We start from the raw sequence: 23060 nt of genomic DNA on the forward strand, positions 1-23060 counted from the left end.
GTTGCCCAGTATTCCACTGTATTTATGTCACATAATTTGTTTAACCAATTCCCTCATTAACAGTAACCTCAGAGTATTAAGCATTTACTGATGATATTTTAAAGATGACAGCTGATTCAATTGAAAATGACCCCTATACTGAGATAAGATTTAGTCAAGGGGCAAACAACTATAGAAAGGAAAAAGACAAAGTAAGATTACCGATGACAATGTGGTCTTATTCTCTAGCTTCTAATATACAGCACTGTCACTGACCTTTACTGAAAGCTAGGTGAACAAGCAGCTAGAATCAAAGGGCTCTGCCTTTAAGTAAGTGTGGATGCAAAAAGGGAACAAGGGAGGCAGGCTGCCAGTGGAGTCTTTTAAATAGGATAAGTGATCTGTAGACCCCAAATCGTAGGATTTGGCTGAAAAAAAAACTGGCATAATTTGTTAAGCTTTTATTTTAATCTTGTTATTGCTTCCAGTGTTCCATGAGATAGTTCTGTTTAAATGTAATTATGAATGACCCATAATTTAGTCAGTATTTTTATTCTTTATGAGAGTAAAATTACAGCCAGAGCTAGGCAACTCTTTTTTTCTCAGGCACGGACCCAATCCTATATCTAAGCTTCTCAAGTTCTCTATCAATCTGAAGATAATAATTATCATTCATTAATTCAGAGAAGGAATTCGGTAACATTTCAAAATACTCAAATAAAAAGTCCTATGTAAAAAAGAAAAAAGAAAAAAAGATAAAGTTCTGCTACCTTAACCAGTCATGCAATAACTGACAGGAAATATTCTCATACCTTACTTTTGCCATATTGCTATTTTAGACCATGAAAATGCTTTTTAAATTTTCTTTTTTCATGAGATTCAAAGTCAAAAGCTGACTGTCCATTGCCATGGAGACAGTTCTATTTAAGGTACTATATTAGCCCTTTCCTCACAGAAGAATAGAAAAATGGTCACTAGAAAAGCATCACCTGGCCGGGCGCAGTGGTTCACGCTTGTAATCCCAGCACTTTGGGAGGCCGAGGTGGGCGGATCACGAGGTCAGGAGATCGAGAACACGGTGAAACTCCGTCTCTACTAAAAATACAAAAAATTAGCCGGGCGTGGTGGCGGGTGCCTGTAGTCCCAGCTACTCGGAGAGGCTGAGAATGGCGTGAACCCGGGAGGCGGAGCTTGCAGTGAGCCAAGATTGCGCCACTGCACTCCAGCCTGGGCGACAGAGCGAGACTCCGTCTCAAAAAAAAAAAAAAAAAAAAAGAAAAGCATCACCTACCATGGTTTAGAATTAAGTAATTACATATGCTTCTGGGGCAGCCCATGCATAAGGAACTTTGGAATTAAAGTGGGGTAATTTAATACGGCCCGCTATTCACATAAGTAACATCAATACAGGTTAAATTGTAGTACTAACTTAGAGGTAATAAGAGGAAAACACCCATTACCTCAAAATTAGATGCAACCAAAGAACAAAATAAAATTACTTATAGTTACTGTCCTAGACAGAACTGCAACTAACTGAAACAATCTTTGCTTTTCAAAGAGCAATCTTCTATTTACCTATGGTCCATATATAATATGCATGCCATGGATTTCTTTTGTTTTAATTTGTAGGCCTCCTGTCTCCAAATGGAGACTTTCTGACACTCCATTTTTAATTGAAGAGTAAGCTACTATACGTGAAAGAGAACATCCATAATTTATACATATATATGTATTTAATATTTTCCAAGAGATTCAAAAGAATTTTTAAAAAACAACATATCAATCCCAAATCTGTCATCAGGACAAATGTTATCATCTCTTCTTTGATTAAAAAAAGTTCTTTTCTTTATGAAAGCTTAAAATATCAATCTTCCTTGAAATAAAAATAATCTAAGATGGAAAGACCTACCAGAGTCTACCAATGTTAGTGCCAAAACGCTTATTTTTATTAAGCAAGCATGTCCAAGAGATATTTTCACTTGATTTCAGTCGTAAAAAAGCTTTCAAAACCCAATTCCTTTTTCCCCAAGCTAAATTTCAGAATGTAGCAACAATAAAATAAGACACATTTTTCTTACAGTGAGAGCATATTATATCTGAAGGTCTCAAATCTGCATTTTTTAAAATACGCAAAAGGAATCTTCCTGATTCTAGCACTGGCGCTGCCGATATCTATCTCAAACAACTGATAATGCATGTTGAAACTGAAGTGGATGTAAACAATTTTCATTTGTGGAAGCATTTGGTTAATAATACTAGACTGGTGGTACTAAATTCTTAGAGTATTAGAACCACCTGGAAGGCTTGTTACACTACAGATGGTTGGGTCCTATCCCCAGAATTTCAAAAGATTCAGCAGGTCTAGGGGTGGGGGGTGGGGTAGTAATCTAACAAACTCCCAGTTGATACTGATGCTGCTGGTTCTAGAACCACACTGCAGAACCATGGTCCTAGACATTAAACAAACTGATTCACCTAGGGAATTGTTATTCTTTGCTGGTTAATATTTCAACCTTTCTCAAAATGAAACATTTTAAATAAAACAATAGCTTCGGTCTGGGGGAGGGGAAGTAGGAACAGTCAATCATGGCAATTTGGGAAGGATATTAATTCAATGAAGACTGAGTTAATTCCTAAAAATTGTTATCTAGTTTGGTGAACTCCTGAATTACAATGACATTCAGGAAAATAAATACCTGACACGTAGTAAACAGTCTGTGTCCCCTATGAATTCAACTGGCCTTGACAAACAAATATCTATCATAAAATAATGAAGAGGAACTTAGTATGTGAATGTGAATTTTTCCTAGAAATAACTGTAAACCAATTATGTGTCATATGCTCTAGAAAAGGTATGTATCGTTTCTGTGAATCCAATCTAGCTTTTCCACTGATTTATGTCTTCATTTCAGAAATCCTTTATCTTAAATTGATTGATATACAATAGACAGCACACTGCATTTTAGTTTCTAAGTGCTCTACATCTTCTGTCAAATAGTTGATGATCCATAAACAATAAAATGTGTTAAGATGACTATAAAGGTAGAATAAAAAGAAATGGCCTTTTATAGTAACAATGGACTCCTCTTTGACAGTCAGGTAATGTATACCTATCACTGAAAAGGCAATGGACAGGTTAGGACTGCTAGAGGACATGTTACTTCATTTTTGTGACATCACGACACTTTTTATGAATGATAACACAGTAGTTTATTAAATGCAAAATTTACTAAATATACACTGTCACAATGAGTTCAAATTTTAGTAGCACTCTAAAATGAAAAATGAAATGCTTCAGCACATTGATGGCAACATCCTAGGTAATTTCTTATTCAGTGTTTTTAAAAATCCAATTGTTTCTATAAATAATCTATATCTAACTACAAATGGAGTTATCATTGAGGTACTTATTATCAATTCATTCCATTTTCCATTGTGACAAATATGTTCTCCACAACAGCTCTAATAAAAATCTAATAATTAGTAAAGGAAGTAAGATAAAATCACATAGATATTAGCAATAATTAGTAAAGGAGGCAAGATAAAAAAAAAAAAAACCACACAGATGTCTTGTAGTTTAAAAGTTTAACATCGATTAAGAGTAAAATACCGGCCAGGCACAGTGGCTCACACCTGTAATCCCAGCACTTTGGGAGGCTGAGGCAGGTGGATTAAAAGGTCAGGAGTTCGAGACCAGCCTGATCAATATGGTGAAACCCTGTCTCTACTAAAAATACAAAAACTAGCTGGGTGTGGTGGTGCGTGCCTGTACTCCCAGCTACTCAGGAGGCTGAGGCAGGAGAATTGCTTGAACCCTGGAGGAGGGGTTTGCAGTGAGCCATGATCATGCCACTGCACTCCAGCCTGGACAACAGAGCAAGATGCTGTCTCAAAAAAAAAAAAAAAAAAAAAAGTAAAACATTTTCCACTACTATGTGCCTATATATCATGTGAATTTGTTTTTTAAAACTACATGTGTTTAGTGATTACTTCACAAGATAAAAGACAGTAAGATAAGAAAGGTCACCCATATCAATGTATGCATTTTGTGCGTTTAATTCTCCCATATGTAATCATAAAACGGCACAACCGTAACAAGGGTTAGTCAGGTGACTCCCTGTCAAATCTAATTTGAAGCATACATTATTAAACTGCTTAACTGTCAGCCACTGTGGCTCATGCCAGTAATCCCAGCACTTTGGGAGGCCAAGGTGGGTGGATCACTTGAGGTCAGGAGTTCAAGACCAGCCTGGCCAACATGGTGAAACCCCCGTCTCTACTAAAAATACAAAAAGTAGCCGGGCATGGTGGTGGGCACCTGTAATCCCAGCTACTTGGGAGGCTGAGGCAGGAGAATTGCTTGAACCCGGGAGGTGGAGGTTGCAGTGAGCTGAGATGGCGTTGCTGCACTCCAGCCTGGGCGACAAGAGCCAGACTCCGTCTAAAAAAAAAAAAAAAAAGCTTCATTGTCAATCCTCATTTCAAAGGAAGAATTCTGACTGAATAGGGCTTGAATCTTGCACACTGCACTAGTTATGTCATGGCTTGATCTAGGTATTATCAGATCCCAACCATGGAACGCATCATATACTGATGCTTTCACAAATGTGCAACCTAGATAATGGTGCCATATTAATTACATTGATTAAATGCTCAGTGTGCAATTTTAAAAGCTTATCCTTATAAAAAGTATTCTGAATGACTTGATTTTCCATTTTTTAATTACTGACATCCACCACTTCTGCTCATCAGAGGGTTTGTTTCTGCTGAATAATCTTCCTCTCACAACACTCTCTAACACCAACACTCACATATTCCTGCATCAGGTACCACCTTTGTCCCCTCTGGAGTAAGTGTAGGTTCATTTATTACATGACACATTTCTTGAGCACCACTATGCTAATGTTGGTTGGGGAAGGTAGGTAGAGAATTAGGATTTTATGACAATAAGACAATTAGTTCAAAGCTTTACAATTACTTACTATAGAAGAACTACTGTGCTTATGTGTATGGCCTGTAAGCCCAAAATATTATTACCCAGCCCTTTACAGAAAGTTTACCAAATCCTGCTCTTGACTGTAGTGCCAACTGGGAGGCATAACCTTGAAGATCTCCATGAGACCCAGGCATATGTTGCAAGTCATCATGCTATGTAGGTGAAAACTCTCATGTTCTCATTCTAAGTTTGTTCAGTGCCTAACAGGTGAGAGCACTTAATGTTTTCTAAATAAATTAATTAATTAAAGATATTTATATAGTATTCAGTGATTTATAAATGTTAATAGCCTTAACATTTCTTGCCTAAGAATCTGAAGGCCAGTAAAAGGTAATAGCATTTGACATAGAATTCTGATAAGCATAAAATAGCAATCTGTATAATTTTACAAAAAAAACTGTTTCTACATTCCCATCTACCTACACATATTTTTACCCTCTTTTTTTTTTTGAGACAGAGTCTCGCTCTGTCGCCCAGGCTGGAGTGCAATGGCGCAATCTCAGCTCAGTGCAAGCTCCGCCTCCTGGGTTCACGCCATTCTCCTGACTTGGCCTCCCGAGTAGCTGGGACTACAGGCGCCCGCCAAGCCCGCTAATTTTTTGCATTTTGTTTAGTAGAGATGGGGTTCACCGTGTTGGCCAGGATGGTCTCGTTCTCCGTTCTCGTGATCCGCCCGCCTCGGCCTCCCAAAGTGCTGGGATTACAGGCGTGAGCCACCGCATCCGGCCATATTTACCCTCATTTTTAAGAGCACCAAATACTAAATAGGTTTCTTGTATAATCAAAAGAATACTTACTAGTTTATGCAAATTTTGAGTGTTCAATAATGCACTTTGCCTAAAGACTATTAGAAACTAGAGCTTTAGTTATTTTTAATAGCTACACAATTAATTATATAGGTCATACTCTATTAAAACAATAAAACTACAACACAAATAGGTATTCCACACCCCAACTGAGAATTCACTAATTTCAAGTAACCTACAAAACGGTTTTGATAAAATAATTTGAACATTACATGGAATTTAGTGCTAAGGTATCTTACTTTAGCTTAAATGCCATTTATTTTGTAGTTTTAAGTTTTTATTTACTGGAGCACATTTGCTGGACTGACTTATTTTACTTTACTAATTTACACCAAAAAATTAAGATATACATATTAAATGTCTAATTTTATATCAAAGAGGAACTTTCTGGGTAGGTAAAATATGATTTTTCATTTGTGTTGCCTTAAAGACAAAAATAAATAATAACAAACATGCCACCCAACTTAAAATTCACCATGCTGGGCCCAAACCTGGGTCAATACAAAGTGAACAAGGATAAGCCAGCTTGATATTGGCCATCAGTTGTCCCAACACCCTGCTTATTATTACCCAACTTTATCTCTTTCTTCAACTCCTACCTAAATATTGGATGGAACTTCATTAACACAGTTTTCCTATTAGACACTGCACAAGTGACAAGCACATCCTTGGAGTAAACATATTGAAAAAGTTTTTTTTTGCCAAAATCATTACCTTTTTAATGTTGAGTAAACAAGTTAGGAAAGACAGTTTCTAGTGAAGCAGTTACTTGAATTTCAGGATATATGTTCCTCTGGAAACAATGTTATACCCAGTGGTTAGGTTTCTAGGCTAATTAACAAATGCCTGAACATACCTGTAATATTAACAGTACTCTGGAACTTAACCACATATCTTACTGTGTTTCTATGGAAAACTCTCAGAATCAGAGTTCTAACTTAAATAGCAGAACCACATCTCGCCATAAATCCCTCTCCCCAGCACAAACCCTTTGTAAGACTGGAAACTCTTCTAGAGATGTAGATTCTGTAGACTATAGGGGATGTAGGTAGGGGAATGACAACAGTCCAAGGGTTTCTTTGCTTCCTTTAATCAAAATTTTTGTCTCAACATATAATGAAAGCCAAATGAGTGGTGGAAATGAGCATTCATGTTATTATTTATCTTCATAAATAATAGTTTTACTGAAAAAAATTTACCAAAAAGTGAGAATATTTCTTAGAGGTCCAATTCGCGAGACACATACTTAAAATGTTTCCAGATAATATCTTTTGTCACAGACACTAGAGCAGTATTAAATGATTCAATGTTATTGAACTAATTAAAATGACTGGTTGGCAGGAGGAGGAGGGCAAAGTATGCTGCTAAGTTAGGAAAAAAAATTCTGAGGTTAAGAAAGAATGGCCACACAATTAGGATTTACACAGATAAAAAAGATAACTATATAGGTTAAAACTATTCAATAAGAACTTTAATGTGCTTCTCAATAGATTTAATCTTGTGAAATGATTTTTTGCATTTCTAATGTAAAAATAAGATACAATACATATGAATTTGAAATCACTCCTATAAACTCTTGAATAATCACATCCTATTAAGTTTCATTAGTTTTACATTTTATAACAGACTTTTACACAAAGAAAAACATGAAATATAAGACAAGGCAGTGTTTATACCTGCATAATGAGCCAGGCTTTGGAGTTCAACCTGGTTGCAAATCCTAAGTCTGTCACTTACTGGTACTATAACCTTTAAGAAGTTAAGAATGCCCTGTGAGCCCTAGTTTCTTTATCCATAAACTGTGAATAATAATTCATCGCAGGTTAATTGTGATGCTTGAATGTGATAACATATGTAGAATTTAAATGCTTAGCACATAAGTAGTATTCAGTAGAAGCTGTTGTCATTATAGATATTATAAAATGTGTTTTGAAAGTAACAGTCACGGCCGGGCCGGGTGGCTCGTGCCTTTAATCCTAGCACTTTGGGAGGCCAAGGCAGGCAGATCACTTGAGGTCAGGACTTCGAAGCCAGCGTGCCCAACATGGTGAAACCCCGTCCCTACAAAAAATACAAAAAATTAGCCGGGCATGGTGGTGGGTGCCTGTAATCCCAGCTACTTAGGAGGCTGAGGCAGGAGAATCGCTTGAACCTGGGAGGCGGAGGTTTCAGTGAGCCAAGATAGCGCCACTGCACTCCAGCCTGGGTGACAGAGACTCCAAAAAAAAAAAAAAAAAAAAGGGAAGTAAGAGTCAGTCTCAGATAATTACAATGATCTTCTACAAAACCCAGCTTTAGTTACCCATGAGGTAAATGTGATCTTTCTAATATTCGGCATATATATTGATAACTGAAAAGACAAATTTAATTTCTTCAACTGACTAGTTCCATCTTTTCAGTATAGGAAGATGTAAAAATAAAATATGTATCTAGAAAGAAGAACATATCCTTCCACTACAAGTAGCTATTAATTAGCAGAGAATAAAAAGAAAATAAGTCTTACTAAAATACATATTTTATACTTGTTAAGAAGTCTCTGATGGTGCAAGAAATAATACGGCCCTAAATCAGCCATTTTAATTTTTGGTCATATTTATTCACATACAATACTTTCAATACATTCTTTGTAAAACATAAGGTTAAATGTCTGTCATACCTTATTAGAAGTTTTGGGCAGCATAATGCAAGATATTTCAACCAGCCTAAATAGGAATAAAATATCTCATAATATTCATGTGTCCCTCAAGGGGCAGTCAATATACTGGCCCATAGACCAATAAATGACTCACTTCTGCGTGGATCTAAAAAGTAAAGGCTAGTTATGGGGTAGTCTGGGCCTATGAACAATTCTATTTCACATTTACCAAGGGAGTGCCTGCTGGCCAAGGGGTTCACAGCTGGTTTGGGAGACTTTCAAAGTAAAGGGCTTGTGCAGAAGTGGAAGACTGAAAGGCTAAGCCAGAATTCTAGAGTCAAATTGGAACCCTAGGCTCACCTAGAATCTTGGAAGTTTGAAGGTATACCCTTAACTACTCAAAAACAGCTATCCCTTATAAAACACTAACAGATTCCAAGAAGTGGAGCATGTGTCAATTTAAAAGCAATGGCCACTTTACATTTCTGAGAAGGACCAGCAGCTAAGGCTGGTGTCTTGACCCTATCTCTTGGTGGGACATTCTTGCTCCCTATTAGAATTTCCTTCAAAAGTGATGATATTTAATTGAAACATTTTCATGGCCACAAGGATAATGAAATGTTTGAAAGCAAAAACAAAGAAACAAAGAAGTCCAGGTACCAATGCACTAAAAGATTATTTTCTCAAATAATCTTTGCTATTGCACTTCTGAAAGTGTTTCTTATAAAGAGAACAAAATAAAGCCATAGAAGAACAGACATATTTTGGAAAATGAGAAAAGTTTTCATATTACTGGCTATATTGTATTGTATCTAATATAAATATACTACTGATATTTTTAAAATAAATGCCTTTAAATCAAAATCCTATTTTGCTAACAATAAACTCTCCATTAACTAGATCCCAAATAAGAGGCAACCTAGTAGGAGAAAGGTTTATGTAATTGTTAATTATAATTCAGTATGCTAAGTGCAATAAATGCAGTGCAATTGAATATCATGGCAGTCCAGAGGATAGAAGGGGAAGGAAGAGTTCGAAGATTAGAAAAGGCTTTTTGGAAATGTCATCGGACTTTTGAAGAACAGTCTTTCTTCAGATTTTTGAAAGACAAATAGGAATTCTATATGGTAACTACAGGTTTAGATTGTATAGGATATATATTTTAAATTGTTTAAATCACACAGGTTTAAGGAAACTGTTATGGGGACACATGACTAAACGTTTTGACTTGGTATTTACTTTATATAGTGAATTCCACTTCCTCCCCACCATCTCTACTGCTGTCACAGTGATGTCTAAGGGACAAGTTAGATACAGCTAGTCACTTATAGGTCTCAGCGGATCTAATCAGACAGAGTAAATAGACCCTTATGCTTATGCCTTCAAGACCACACTGAATGCAGGTAGTTGCTGGCTGTCATAGCTTTTGTGTATAGTGTAACACAACCCCCCCACACCCACCCCCGCAAACCCACCACACATACATAATAGAAAGTCCACTATACCTTTGTGATTTAGGAACTCCCACATTCAGAGCTGTCCTATCTCCTGTTTACAGCAGTGGTTTTGTTTTCCTTTGTCTTAATCTTAACAATGCTTGTTATCAGTACCCTGCATTAATAGTTCTGTCTCTTCTCTCTCTTTTCTTGTTCCTTCTGCTGCTGCTTCTCCCACACTTCTCAGCTTTCAAGCCAAACAGGCTAACCTTGCTACTCAGGGTCTTTCTTTCCGTTGCAGCCAAGAACCAATCAATTAGGTATAATGGACATAATTTTTGGATTTGACCTTTCTTCAGCTGTTGCACAGTACTAAAGGAGAATATTCCTTCAAAGTGAAAGAACTTTGTTTTTTTCCCTCCTTGGTTTATATCAGAAAAAAGATGCTCATGAAAATTAGGGAAAGATCATTTCTAGTTAGCCAGTTACTGTGGTAGTAGAGAAGCTTCTAGGATGTCACTGAAAAGGTGGTAGGCAGCATTTGCAAATGATACACACACCAAACAGAGGTAGCTGAGTTGACTTTATCAATATTTTCTGTCAGTGGTATTAAGCTTTTTATTTTCCCCATAGAATTACACCATATACTGGCATCAGTAGTAACTCTGGCTCAGTAGTTCATAAATGTCTTGGTCCTGGAACCCCTTCACACTCTTAAAAATTATTGAGGACCCCAAAGAGCCTTTGTTTATGTGTGGGTTATAACTGCCCATATTTATTGTATTAGAAATTAAACCCGAGAAAACTTTGAAATGTTTAATTCATTTAAAATAGTAATAAAATCTATTACATATTAATATAAATCACATATTTTTAGGAATAATTGTATTTTCCAAAACATAAAAAGTGAGAAGAGTAACATTTACATTTTGAAAATCTCTTTAATGTCTATTTAATACAAGACAGCTGAATTTTCCCCAATCTGTTGTGATGTGTTTTGATTGAACTATGTGTGAAAAATCGAACCTGACATAGCTATATAGTTGGAAAAAGAAGATAAGTGTGAATATTTTTCTTTGATACCACACTAAAACTCAACAAGTATAGCTTCTTAAAGGTTAATTGCAGTGTGGTATCTGAAATCATATCCATGACCTCAACCGTTTATATCAGATTGAAATCCACTTGTACATTTTGCGGTTTAAATGGATTTCACCCATATATGATTTTGATAAACATTTCCTCAAAAATAAGCAAAATGATCCTGAAAACTAGAGGAAAACAACTGACAATAATCATTGTCAGTGATAAAAAGAATGGTCAGATCCAAAGATTACTTTGTCCATTATGCTGTAATTGGCTGCTCTTGGCTGAAAAGGAAAGAAAGACCCCAATTAATAATGTCTTTCTTTGTTGGTCATTTGAAAAATATTGGCTCAATGAGTTATGTAAATCTTTCAAATACTGACACATTTTATTATACATTATCAAAAAATTACATCCACTAATATCATACTTGATCTCAAGGGGACAGCCTTTAAGAACCAGGAAGCTTTAAGGCTACTGGTGACAGATACATATTTTCAAAAATTCTAATTTTTCCCTGAAAGCTTGAATTTTATCACTGGCAGCAAATAGTGTCAATTAGTTTCCTTGAGTTTTCAGGGTCATATTACTCATTTATAAGATAATGTTTATCAAATACCCAGGTCTGAGTAACCAAAGTTTGACAGGTGTTATTTCAAGTAAAAATGGGGTTACATGAAAAAACTGGCTAGTTCAGCTTGCAACTAAAACAATTGCACAAGTTTTCTCCTTGAGCCAACCAGTTTGCTATGCAATGGATGCACTTTACACACTTTCCATTTTGTCATACGGGTATTAAAAAGATGGACACAAAAAGGTCAAGCTTTAACAAAATTTAAATTTTCACTGCTTCTTCAAGGACATTAGTGATATTGAAATTTTTTCCCCATTGTTGAATGTGCAGTGGTAAAGAATACAGTGATAAATGTTTGGTGCTACTAACCTGATTAATACTAAGCGGCTAGCATAGTTTTACCCCCACTGCTTTTGCTCTCAGTGAAGAAGGCAAATAAAGTCTTTGTATAATTATGAACACAGTTTTGACCTCTCAGGCATTCTGAAAGGGTTTTGGACCCACAGGGATCCAAGGACCATACTTTGAGAACTGCTGCTTTATCTTATTAAGGAATTAGCCAAACAACTGTTAGAGAGATAAAAGTAACCAGCTTACTCTTCTCCTACTCCTTCAGTTAATCTACAATAGTATTTAAAGTGTGGCTAACTTCAATGTTTCCAACCAATATTACCTGGAGAATCTTTGGTATCTTTGGGCATTCCACAGATGCTGAAGCTGGGAGTAGGGATATTCCCTAACAGCCTCAATATTGCAGAGGACAATTAGAAACAGCTTATTACAAAGGCAGTATTAAGAATTAAATGGATTTCTTTGTTATTAGTTGTATGACTGAGACCAGGCCACTTAAATCTTCTCAGTTTGTGAGAATCAACTGAAATAATGTGAAAGCACCCTAAAAACTGCGAAGGTCAATATACACAAGTTATTATAATCCAAATCTTTCAAAGGAAGAAAATGAAAAGGCTGAAGAGATGGGGAGAAAAGGTGAAAAGACTTTTACTTCCATCTCTTCTCCTAAACTAAAATAATTAAAAATTTTTGCTTTACCCTAGATTTACCCACCCCCTTTTATTAAGCACAATTTTCCTTAACTCTTAGTCTTTTCAAACTAAATGCAATTCCCCTTATCTGCTGAAGTGTCAAGGAGGCAATTTAATTATTTGAGAATCAAAAGTCAATGCCTTGCTATTTAAGTGCAGAGGTGGGAAAGGGGCGGGGAATACAGATAGAAATATGGAAATCAAAAATTAGTAAAAAAAAAAAAAAGTCATTCTGACTAAAAGCATAATCTTTACCTCTCATTTACAGGCAATAATTAAACAGGACAGAAAAGTGAGTATTAACCAAATTACTCAGTATGTATTGAAATATATTCCCATAACACAGAAAGAACTAACATAGTCTGGGAAAATGGAAAAATATATAGACTTGTCCTTTTCTTTCTTACACGGTTTACAAAGTTCATTAGCACACATCTCTCTCCAACTATACAGCAATCTGTAAGGCAAGTAAAAATTACCAACATTTTACAGAGAAAACTCTGCTTCGAAATCAAAAGATCTGTTAAAGACCTAACTGCAACCGCATCTGTGACTTCCAGTATCACTACATTAGTGTTATGTTTTGTATTTATTTAGGGTGGGGAGTTGGGGGAAGCAGCAGAACACTTTTTACAAATTAAATCTTCTATTGAACCTGAACTATAAAGCATATAAATATACCAAGCAACTTTCAAGTATTTTAGTAATAAAGTAACAACTACTGATAACAATAAATTTGTGTTCTCACAAGTAAACATTTAACTTAAGTAAATATGGAAGGAATTCTTTTTAAAAAGCCAGTGCCTTCACAATCAATGACAATCTTTCTCATACATGACACAGTAACCAAAAAAAATGCAAATATCTGTACAAAGATAGCAGAACAAATTGTAATTCAAGACCTGCACAAGAATAATTTTGTAATGAAAGATAATGGTGTTAGACTCCAGTTATTAAAATTATGTATACATATTTGGGGGTACCTATATTTTTAAATTACAATTTTAAAATAAGTTAAAATATACTTAAAAATTTAATGCAACTCAAGCATTTTAAAACCCCAAAGAATCTTAAGAGTCCATATAAAGCAGTTTGAAAACCACTGCATAAAGGTTTGCCATCACGAATTAACTACTTGATCTCTGCTTAGGATATTTAAGATAATCAAGTTAAAAACTGCCTTTGACAATCAAAAATATGTAACACAAGAAAACTGATTAACCAAGGCATAATGTAACTAGTGGTCCACAGATAGAACCAAATACATTTTATTGGCTAAACCATATAAAGTTGCTATTACTTAACAATTTTGACTATAAAAATGAGGCTCATATAGTTCAATCTAGTATTTTTCTTTTTTCTTTTTTTTTGTCTTTTTTTGTGAGACAGAGTTTTGCTCTTGTTGCTCAGGCTGGAGTGCAGTGGTGCGACCTTGGCTCACCACAACCTCTGCCTCCCAGGTTCAAGTGATTCTCCTGCCTCAGCCTCCTGAGTAACTGGGACTACAGGCACACGGTATCACGCCCAGCTAATCTTTGTATTTTTAGTAGAGATGGAGTTTCACCATGTTGGCCAGGATGGTCTCGATCTTTTGACGTCGTGATCTGCCCACCTTGGCCTCCCAAAGTGCTGGGATTACAGGCGTAAGCCACCATGCCCGGTCCTCAATCTAGTATTTTTCATTTTGACAGTATCTTTGTTTATAAAAACAAAGATCAAAAAGCTGTCAAAATATATGATCATATAACAAAGTGAAAAGTGCAACAACAATACAAAGATATATCACTATAACTATCTTAACATTAAAAAAGTTTAAATGTTAGATCCTCTAAACTTAAGAGCACAAAACTATTCATTTAAGTAGCACTAACTGCTCAATACCCAAAGTACATTGTAATATGCCACTTTTTTTTTACTGGAAGATGAGTGGACTGATAATTACCTACCTTCCTCAATGCAGTTTGACACATGACTTTTCAAATTAAAGGATTATGTTCTTCTAGTTATCACTAGAATTTCTTCAAGTAAAAGATTAAACTTAAAAACTCGTTAACTTTACAAAATAAATAGAAGCATTTTCTCTTTTATTAAAAACTTTACTGAACTACCTCATTGACAATAGAGCAAGTTAGACTTAAGAGTTAGGGATTTCAGGATAGTTTTGATGGTTCATTTATTTATGGATATGGTTTACCTCTCCATTCTTTTTACTGACCTAAGGTTACCAAATTAGGTACATTCAATATTTTAATAAGTCTCTTTATTTTGGAGGATACTAAATCAAAACCGTAAATGGACTTCTAAGAATAAATGTAATTCTCATACAACATTCAATTCAATATTGGGTTAAACCAAATTATTTCATTTGAAGATGAATTCCATTCCTTGTGAAGTTCCCCTAAAATTCAACACACTGCAACAAATTAAGCCAGCTACTGAGAGAATAACACTTTCTGCCCCATATAAAGGTGACCCTTCTTCCATCATTATATAGAAATATAAAAACAAAAGTAATTCACACTGGATGAGCATGAGTTTCATTCTTCCATTATGAATTAGACTGAACAAACATTCAAAATGCTATGACTCACTTGGCTACATTACTGAACACTTTATTAAATGGAAAACAAGATAAATTCTAAGAATCACATTTTGAGAGTTATAGATGACTTTTAACTTAGAGTTATATCAACAAGAAAAACATGTGTTTATTAGAAATAAACTTTTCATTGTTATTTTAAGAATGATGAAACATTTAAAATGCTACATACTGATTCTCTTAAGAGCACTTCAAAGTGGCACTCTTTAAAAAGCTGCAAATGTTGCCAAGTCATGTTATAACTGGCTGGAAGAATCCTATTTCCATTAAGTTATTTCATGCCACTGCATGAATCAATATTAAATACCTTGGAGTTACTAAAAACTGGAATACTGGCAGAGATGTGCACAGCAATTATAAAATATGAAAATGTGAATACTCTTTTTCCACGTTTCTTTTAATAATGGCTAGAAATGAGGATGTTCTTTCTAGGTAAACAGAAATAGTTTCTTAAAAGCTAAAGGAAAGATGTAATATCTTAAATGCTAGCAAAGTGTCATGGATCCATAGCCATAGCTCTCTCAAAAGAAAAATGAAATACATTTTGAAGCCTAATATTACCTCCAAACATTTTATTAGCCTAACAAATTGCCAGAGCCATTAAAAAAATTTTTTTATCAAAGTCAATACGGTGCTCTTTTTCCTTATTCAATTAAAAAACATAACTTGGTGTCATTTTAATCAGGCTGCACTTTAATCAAACGTGTCTTAAACGACACAATTTTTCATGTCAGACATAACAAATTCAAAAATTAAGAAATAAATTTTTTTGAAAGCTAAGTTCAGATGACATCTGGCCCTGCAGTGAAAGAGTTAACATTCAACTAAGCTGATCTCCACTTCTGATCCATTACATTTCTCACAAGCTACCCTACAATGAGCTGAGCAAGTATCAACTGTAATTTGATCCTAGAGTTTATGGAAAAAAATAACTGCACATACTCAACATGCACATTTAATAAAAATCTGTTTCAAGAGAAACATCCAATAAACACAATTTAAGGCATATTTAACTGTTCAATTAACCTCAAATCTGCAATCCCTTTGCTCTCACGCTCTCAAATAAAATAGGAAGAAAAAAAAAAAAGCAGCAGCCCTACTGCAGGGAAAAGAGGCTTGAAAAACAACTTTGATTGGCACTTGGCCTGACCCACAGAGGAAGAAAAACAGTTTTTGGACAAAGAGCGCAAATATTTGAGCTTGCTTACTTATGTGCTTTTTTCTTTCTTCCTTTTTTTTAAAAAAAAATGTAGAAAGAACAATCCCAAAATGAACTGTATTTAGAGATGTTGACTAAAAACGGTACCATATTCATCTCCGCTTTCAGTCCCGATGCATTTGCACAGCTCAGCAATTTTAATTCATTTGTAGTGAACAAACAGAAGCATCTCACCTAACGTTTCCACTTAATAAAATGTAAAAATAGAGTTTGAATACGAATAAACTGATTATAATATTACTTTGGGGCAGACGTTAAAGTCTGATCAAAAACTCTAGAGACCTTTTTTTCATTCCCTTCCCCATTCTTCTCGCCCTTCCCTACGGGGCGATTAAGCCAAGTAAGCTAAACAATACTGGAGTAAACTTTCTATCAGTCACTCTAGGAAGCAGCAATAAACTGATGGTGCGCCTCATTTTTCTGGATCAACACGGGGGGAGGGGGGTGCTAAGGAGGAATAACCCACATCCACCTCAGTCTCCTCCTCCCCCAACCCCTGCCTCAGGAACTGGCCAGGTCGAATTGCATTTCCCATGGGCATAAAGTTCAAGATGCTTTACTGGTTCCTTTCGAGACTGAACTACAGACACAGGACGACCATCCAAACAATTTGAAAACGGGGGGCATTGAGCAAGTCACGCAAGGCAGAAGCAACCGAATAAACAAAAACAACACTCGCAAGAGTTGGCCACAGCAAAGAGGGGCCAGGTTCCTCGGGATCCGACCCAGCTGCTCTGATTTCACACCGACCTCCATCAACAGCTAAACTGCACAGGGAGGAGGATCGAACGGATCCCTCCCGCCCTCCGCCCAAGGAGCCGACCCGGGGTAGCAACGTAGGGAAATGAGCCGTAAAGGAGAGCAAAGGCACCAAATAAAAGGAACAAGGGAAGAAAAAATATCCCAACCCCTCCAGACTTGGGTCTGTCCCGGCGGAAATAAAAAGCTGCAGCAGTCCAAACCCTCAACGCCCTCAACCCACGCCCCCTTTCTCAGTCCCTGCGGAGGGACGGTGCCCGGGGATCCCTCTCAACCTCCCCCAGTGCGCGCCCCGGGACGAGCCGCCCGAGCCCCGGCCGGCAGGAAGCGACCCTAGCCGGCAGGACCCCGGGCCGAACCCGTACCTTCCGCAGCACTTTCCGGCAGTTGGTACAGAGCAGGTAGTTGGCGGCGGCCGACGGGCTGCTGCCGCCCCGGTTCATCGTGGCTGCGGGCGCCGAGGCGAGAGCGGGCGGAGGGCCGAGTCCGGGCTGTCACTGCGGCCACTGCAGGGCCGGTCCGTCCCCCCGCCGCCAGCCGCGATTCCGCCTCAGCCTCCTCAAGGCGGGATGTCGGGAGGAGAGGCGACTGCCCGAAAGCTAGCGGTACTGCCAGAGGCGACCACCGCGGCAGCTGCCCCAGCGACGGCGGAGACGGCGGCGGCTGCTTCTCACCGGCCCGTTGTTCCACCCACCCCCATCCTCCAGACCCCCGCCCCCGCCAGGCTAGGACGAGCAGCCGCCACCGCTGCCACCGCCACCGCCACCGCCGCCGCCGCCGCAGCGCCTCAGTGCAGCCCCGCCTCCGCCGCCCCACCACCTTCACCACCTCCAAGCTCCGGTACCGCCCCTCCCGCCAATCGGACAGCTCCGGCTACGCCCCCAGGGCTCTAGCCCGCAGCCAATGAGCAACGAGAGCCCGGCTGGGAGTCGCGCCGGCCAATCGCAGGGGCCGAGGAAGCCTTGAATCTCCGGGCAAGTTAAGTTTATCTCCGAGGCTCGGAACTGAAGGGATATGGCGGTTAGCTAAGTAGTAGGGTAGCAGGGAACAGTTTGCTCTCCTCTGCCAATAAGAGGACGAGGGTGTGTCATATGCAAATACACTGCCCTCCAAGCCCCACCCCCAAGATAAGCTACGCCCCCTTCTCTAGGTCCCTGCAAAAGTGGTGAGGAGAATGAGATAGTTGGGAGCTAGAGCTCGCTAGAGAGTCTAAGATTGAGCTAAATATTTCCTGATCTCTCGAGAAAGGGGGAGGGGAGTGGGAGTATTAAATGTTCCTTCCTTCAGGGCAGTAGTTAGGCTTTCTCTCCACCAAAATCTAACTTTAGCTGTAAAGAAGACTGCAGTTATGTAGCACTTTGTATCCAGGGATCTCAAAGAACTTTATGCATCATTTATTGTTAACCTTGTTTTGCAAAGACTTCAGTTACTTGAGGGTTGGGAGGCGGATAGGGGATAAATGTCTGAGTTATATATACATTTACGCAAGTAATCGAGTTTGAGGGGAGAGACACAAAACCTCTGGTTTAGCGGTTTCCTCCTGTTTCTGAAGCACCTTCTAGCAGTTATCTTAGAGATGTAAGTTTATTTACTTGTCCAGCACTAAAAGGCCAAAGGGGCTTGTTTTCTCACCCAAAAGACCTTCCTGAGGCAGCTGTTCGGATACATGCAGAGCACAGCGCCCTCCTCAGAAAGGAAGGTTCAGAGAACAAATTGCCGTTTAAAACTATTGGGACAAACCTGCCTCTTCTAAAGCTTAAAATGGTGAGTCAGGGTTTTAGCGTCCACGTTCTGCGGAGAGAAGGCAGACTTGACTGGGGAAAGCGCAGGCTGACCGAGTGTGGGGGGACAGAAGGGTAGGGGAGGCAGGTCTCCCGAAGGGGCTAGCAATGCGCGTCCGAGTCGAATGCGGGTTCCCGATGCTAGACGCCCGCAACCTGCTCCCGAGTGAGAACAAAGGCAGGCGCAGAGCGAGAACCTGATTGATGCCCGGTCCTCACTCGTGTCCTCCGGGCCCCAGAGATAACTTGCATCGCCTACTGGCAAGAAGCTCTGTGCTCACTGGAGCGCAGCTCCCCACCCGGCCATGGCCGTGGCCACAGGACTATGCATTATGACATCACCTGTTTTCGATTTTTAGAACCTAATCAGTATTCTCGGCCTCTCCTTTTTTAAAGGGCTCCAGCGTACCAGGATTTGTGAAGGCCTGCAGTTCGTAGAATGAAATCTATGTGGAGATGATTTAAAAGAACGGTTTCACTGGTTTGCATTTCTTTCTTTTCTTTTTAATTAAAAAAAAAAACCCTAGTTTCCTTAGGGATTCAGGGTGGTGTTATGCAAAATCGGAAAGGTACACTTGGAGGAGCTAGCAAGTTTAGCATATCAAAGCTATTAGACCAATTTGTGCGGTTAAAACTGCCAATCTCATTTCTCAACAGCTGTCTCTTTTCTGTCCCTTTTTAGAGACCAACACATATAAACCAAGTCTACGCAAGGAACAAAGGTAATGGAAATCTGCTAGTATCAGGTTTAAATAGATTAAAATAGAGTAGAAAACCCCAAAAGGGTCTAAGTTACGTAGTTAGGTAAAGGTGTTGATCCATTTAGCCAGTGTTAGCTAAAGGTCGCTTGATGCTGTGTAGACATATATAACTAAAGAGCAATGGTGTGGGGAAGGTGCTTAAGATTCAGTTAGAAGAAACTGTAAAAGCAAGTAAATTCGGAAAAGGAAGGAATTACCACATGCCCTTCGATGCAGAGAACCAAGAAATGCAGGGAGAAAGTCAGCAAGGCACAGTTTTTCTAAGAAACACATATGTGTCCCCATTTAGTGGTAAATTTCTTGGGCTATATTCCTGGCTGGTTCTGGCTTTTAAAGCAGATTTTATGTGAGTACATTTTAAAGGAAAGGAGAAATTGAAGGATGAAGTGAATTTTTGTGCAGATTGAATTTTCTCAAATAGTATTTTAAATTCATATTGTTTTCTAGCACATTCTTCTTATAACCTTTTCTTTTCTTTTTTTCACTTGACAGCTAAAATCCTTTTGAAATGAGTTCCTTTAAGTTCTTCAGTAACTAAATCCCCCAGAAAGGAAAGCCGAGAGAATCTAGCCCTATACAATAACACTCTCTAACAAAGATTGCTAAAGGAAGATTTTAGTAGATGAATATCTTCAATAATACATGGTCACATACATGTATCTGACCATATGATGGCTCTCTGCACCAAATTCCTCCAAACTATTATAATATGTATTGTCTGTAGTGCTATTTATTTGGCAGTTAATCATGTATTGCCTTGTGACATTTCTTATACTGAACCATTATGTATGTGTTTATGTTCTGCCCTCAACTACTCAATGCCAGTACCTTATTCTTAACACAGCAACCACCCTTTCTGGTCTGTTCTCACACCCTCATTCCCATCATAGTTGTTCTCCTCTCTCATGGAAATGTTCAGTTTCTAGACATCTCCTTTCTCTTCCATTCTTCACCTGACCTTCCTTCCTTTCTTGGCCAGCCTGAATACCATAAAGGGAATTTTATTTCAAACCCAGGATCACACTTAAGAGGAAAAGAAACAAAAGCCAGTTCTTTTTATTGCACATAGAACAAGGAGAAACTCCACCCCTTTTGTTGTCTGGTATGTTTAAAACAAGAAAGAAGTTTAGAAAAGTAGGATATGAGTGAAAATTACAACCAATGTTGAGAACTACTTTTTAATTTTTTATTATAAAATTAGGATGATACTTCATTAAACATTGTACATCATTTCAAAACTGTTATAATCATTTTGCTTGTTTTAAATTACTCTTTTAAAATGTAATTTTTTTAAGCAAGGAATCCATAAAAATCACACGGCTTGGATGTACCATAACTTACTTAATCCTTATGCTATTGTTTAATATGTGGGTTGTTTCTGATTTTTCATGATTGTAAATAACAAAATAAACTTCCTCATACTTAAGTTTCTGGTAGCATTTCTGATTCCTAGGCCTGGAATTTCTGAGTAAAAGGGTATACATATGTCTTAAGGCTCATGGTGCAACTTGCTAAAATATTTTGTGGAAAGATTTGAATAAGAACACAGGTGAGAGCAATCATTTGAAAGCTATCATTCTGCATAAGGCCCATCAGTATTCCACCTACCTCTACCTTAATCCCTTTCCCTTCTTCCTTCTGCCTGGTGAATATCTTCTGTTGAAACACTTCCTGAATCAAGCACTTGTCCAAGCATCCATAGTGCCCCTCTATACCTCTTCTTTACCAAAAAGCTCACTACGGAAATGATAGGTTTAACTCCTGTTTTCTCATTAGACTTCAAACCCCTTGAAGGCAGGGATAGAGTAACATTTACTTTGTATCCTTGGCTCCTAGCTCAACCGATAGGGAAGTGCTCAAAAAAATTTTGAAGAAAGTAATGAGTTTCACTCTTTATAAAAGCACCCCAATAAATGTGAATTGAATTGTTCAGAAAAATCCACTGCTTTGAAGCAGAGAGATTAGGTTCATGTTCTTACCTGTCACCAATCCTTCTCTGACATTGAACGTATTAACCATTATGGGTTGGGCATCATTCTCTCTTTTATAAAATGAAAAACCAGAGGTGTAGGAAGGGTTGAATGAAAATTTTTGTGTTTAGCACGTTTGATTGAAGTTACCCTGTTAATAATATGCTGTGACTTTTGACTTGAAATTGTTTACTTCTTTAAATATTCTCATTCTATTGACCAAAGAACTGAGTTTCTGTATAGTTTCAAAATAAGGAGTTAATTGAGAAAAATCAATTACCAAAGATTTGTTTAAAACTCCGTTTCTTGAGACAATAGGTCATTTTCTAACATTTTGCCTCTTCAGGCTTCTTTTTCTTTCTCAAGGGGACACCCAAAGCATTTGGATTGCTGGGAAAGTGCTGCATTATTTACACATTTGCAAATACTGTAATTTGTTTCTTGCACAAAGGAATTTACACTTCACACAATTGTAAATTGATTGCTCCCTCAGAGCTGTTAATTAGATTCCTGCTATTTTTTCCTAAGGCCCAAGACCAATACTACTCCAAAGGAGAAATAAGAGGATGTGTTCTCAAAAAGGCCACTACTTTAGTTCCCACCCCATTCCACCTCTTCAATCACTCACCTCCACTAAGATTATTCTTATCAAAGCTCGTTTTTCAAAAAACAGATATTCCACCAGGACCCAAATTCCTGTCAGCTTGCTCTTCTAACATTTCAGATCAGAGTTTTCTGTATTTAACCCCACTATAAAGCAGACTACAAAAGGCCTACAGATGTGAAGGGTGTGGTTTATTTGTTTGGCGTGCACAAAGTCAGCCAGCATGATGCTTTTTAAAAAATTTTTGAATTGCTTTCAAATATTCACAATTCAGGATTTTTTTTTTAAACCAAAAATGTAGATTTCCATTTTCTTTAGAAAAATTGTCAGATCTGGTTACACTGGGCTTATATTCCCACAGGGCAACCATCTGTCAAGCTCACTACCTGCTATTTGGTTTGGACATGCACTCTTCTGTTTACTAAGGTCCCTACCACTCCCTAGGGGTTATATTTTTGCCATTTTATTTACATTATCTTCTTGCCTTTTGTAGGGATTTGAATTTGCAACCTCTGTAAACCTTCTCCAGCATCTAAATTACTGATCTGTTAGTTATCACTGTTAACTTTATCAGAGAACATTAATTAAAAATAAATTTGTCATCTCTTTACTATAACAAAAGCTAAGGAAAGGGGTCACATGCAAGCAATATTGTGACGTATGATGATGTCAGGTACCCTGAAAAAAAAATATGTATATTGATATGGTTTGGCTGTGTCCCCACCCAAATCTCAACTTGAATTGTATCTCCCAGAATTCCCACATGTTGTGGTAGGGACCCAGGGGGAGGTAATTGAATCATGGGGGCTGGT

General features: G+C 37.8%; 1 protein-coding gene across 4 annotated transcripts in view; it reads right to left on the reverse strand.

Annotated features, from left to right (window-relative positions):
- Nucleotides 1–19212, reverse strand: part of SESN3 (sestrin 3) — a 68106-nt gene extending 48894 nt beyond the window's left edge. Inside the window, exon 1 of one of the 4 annotated variants that reach the window (XM_055283337.2) lies at nucleotides 19111–19212. Coding sequence is in view for 1 of the 4 variants with exons in the window: in XM_055283334.2 (XP_055139309.1) it covers nucleotides 17498–17575 (78 nt within the window). In the remaining 3 variants the exon portion in view is untranslated. Of the gene's footprint in view, nucleotides 1–17497; nucleotides 17933–18764; nucleotides 18798–18872 lie in introns of those variants that run through there. The other 3 variants (XM_055283335.2, XM_055283338.2, XM_055283334.2) reach the window with 3 other exon arrangements.
- Between the last annotated feature and the right edge of the window lie 3848 nt (nucleotides 19213–23060).

This window comes from Symphalangus syndactylus, chromosome 6 (genome assembly GCF_028878055.3).
Source record: "Symphalangus syndactylus isolate Jambi chromosome 6, NHGRI_mSymSyn1-v2.1_pri, whole genome shotgun sequence".
Lineage (NCBI taxonomy): Eukaryota > Metazoa > Chordata > Mammalia > Primates > Hylobatidae > Symphalangus > Symphalangus syndactylus.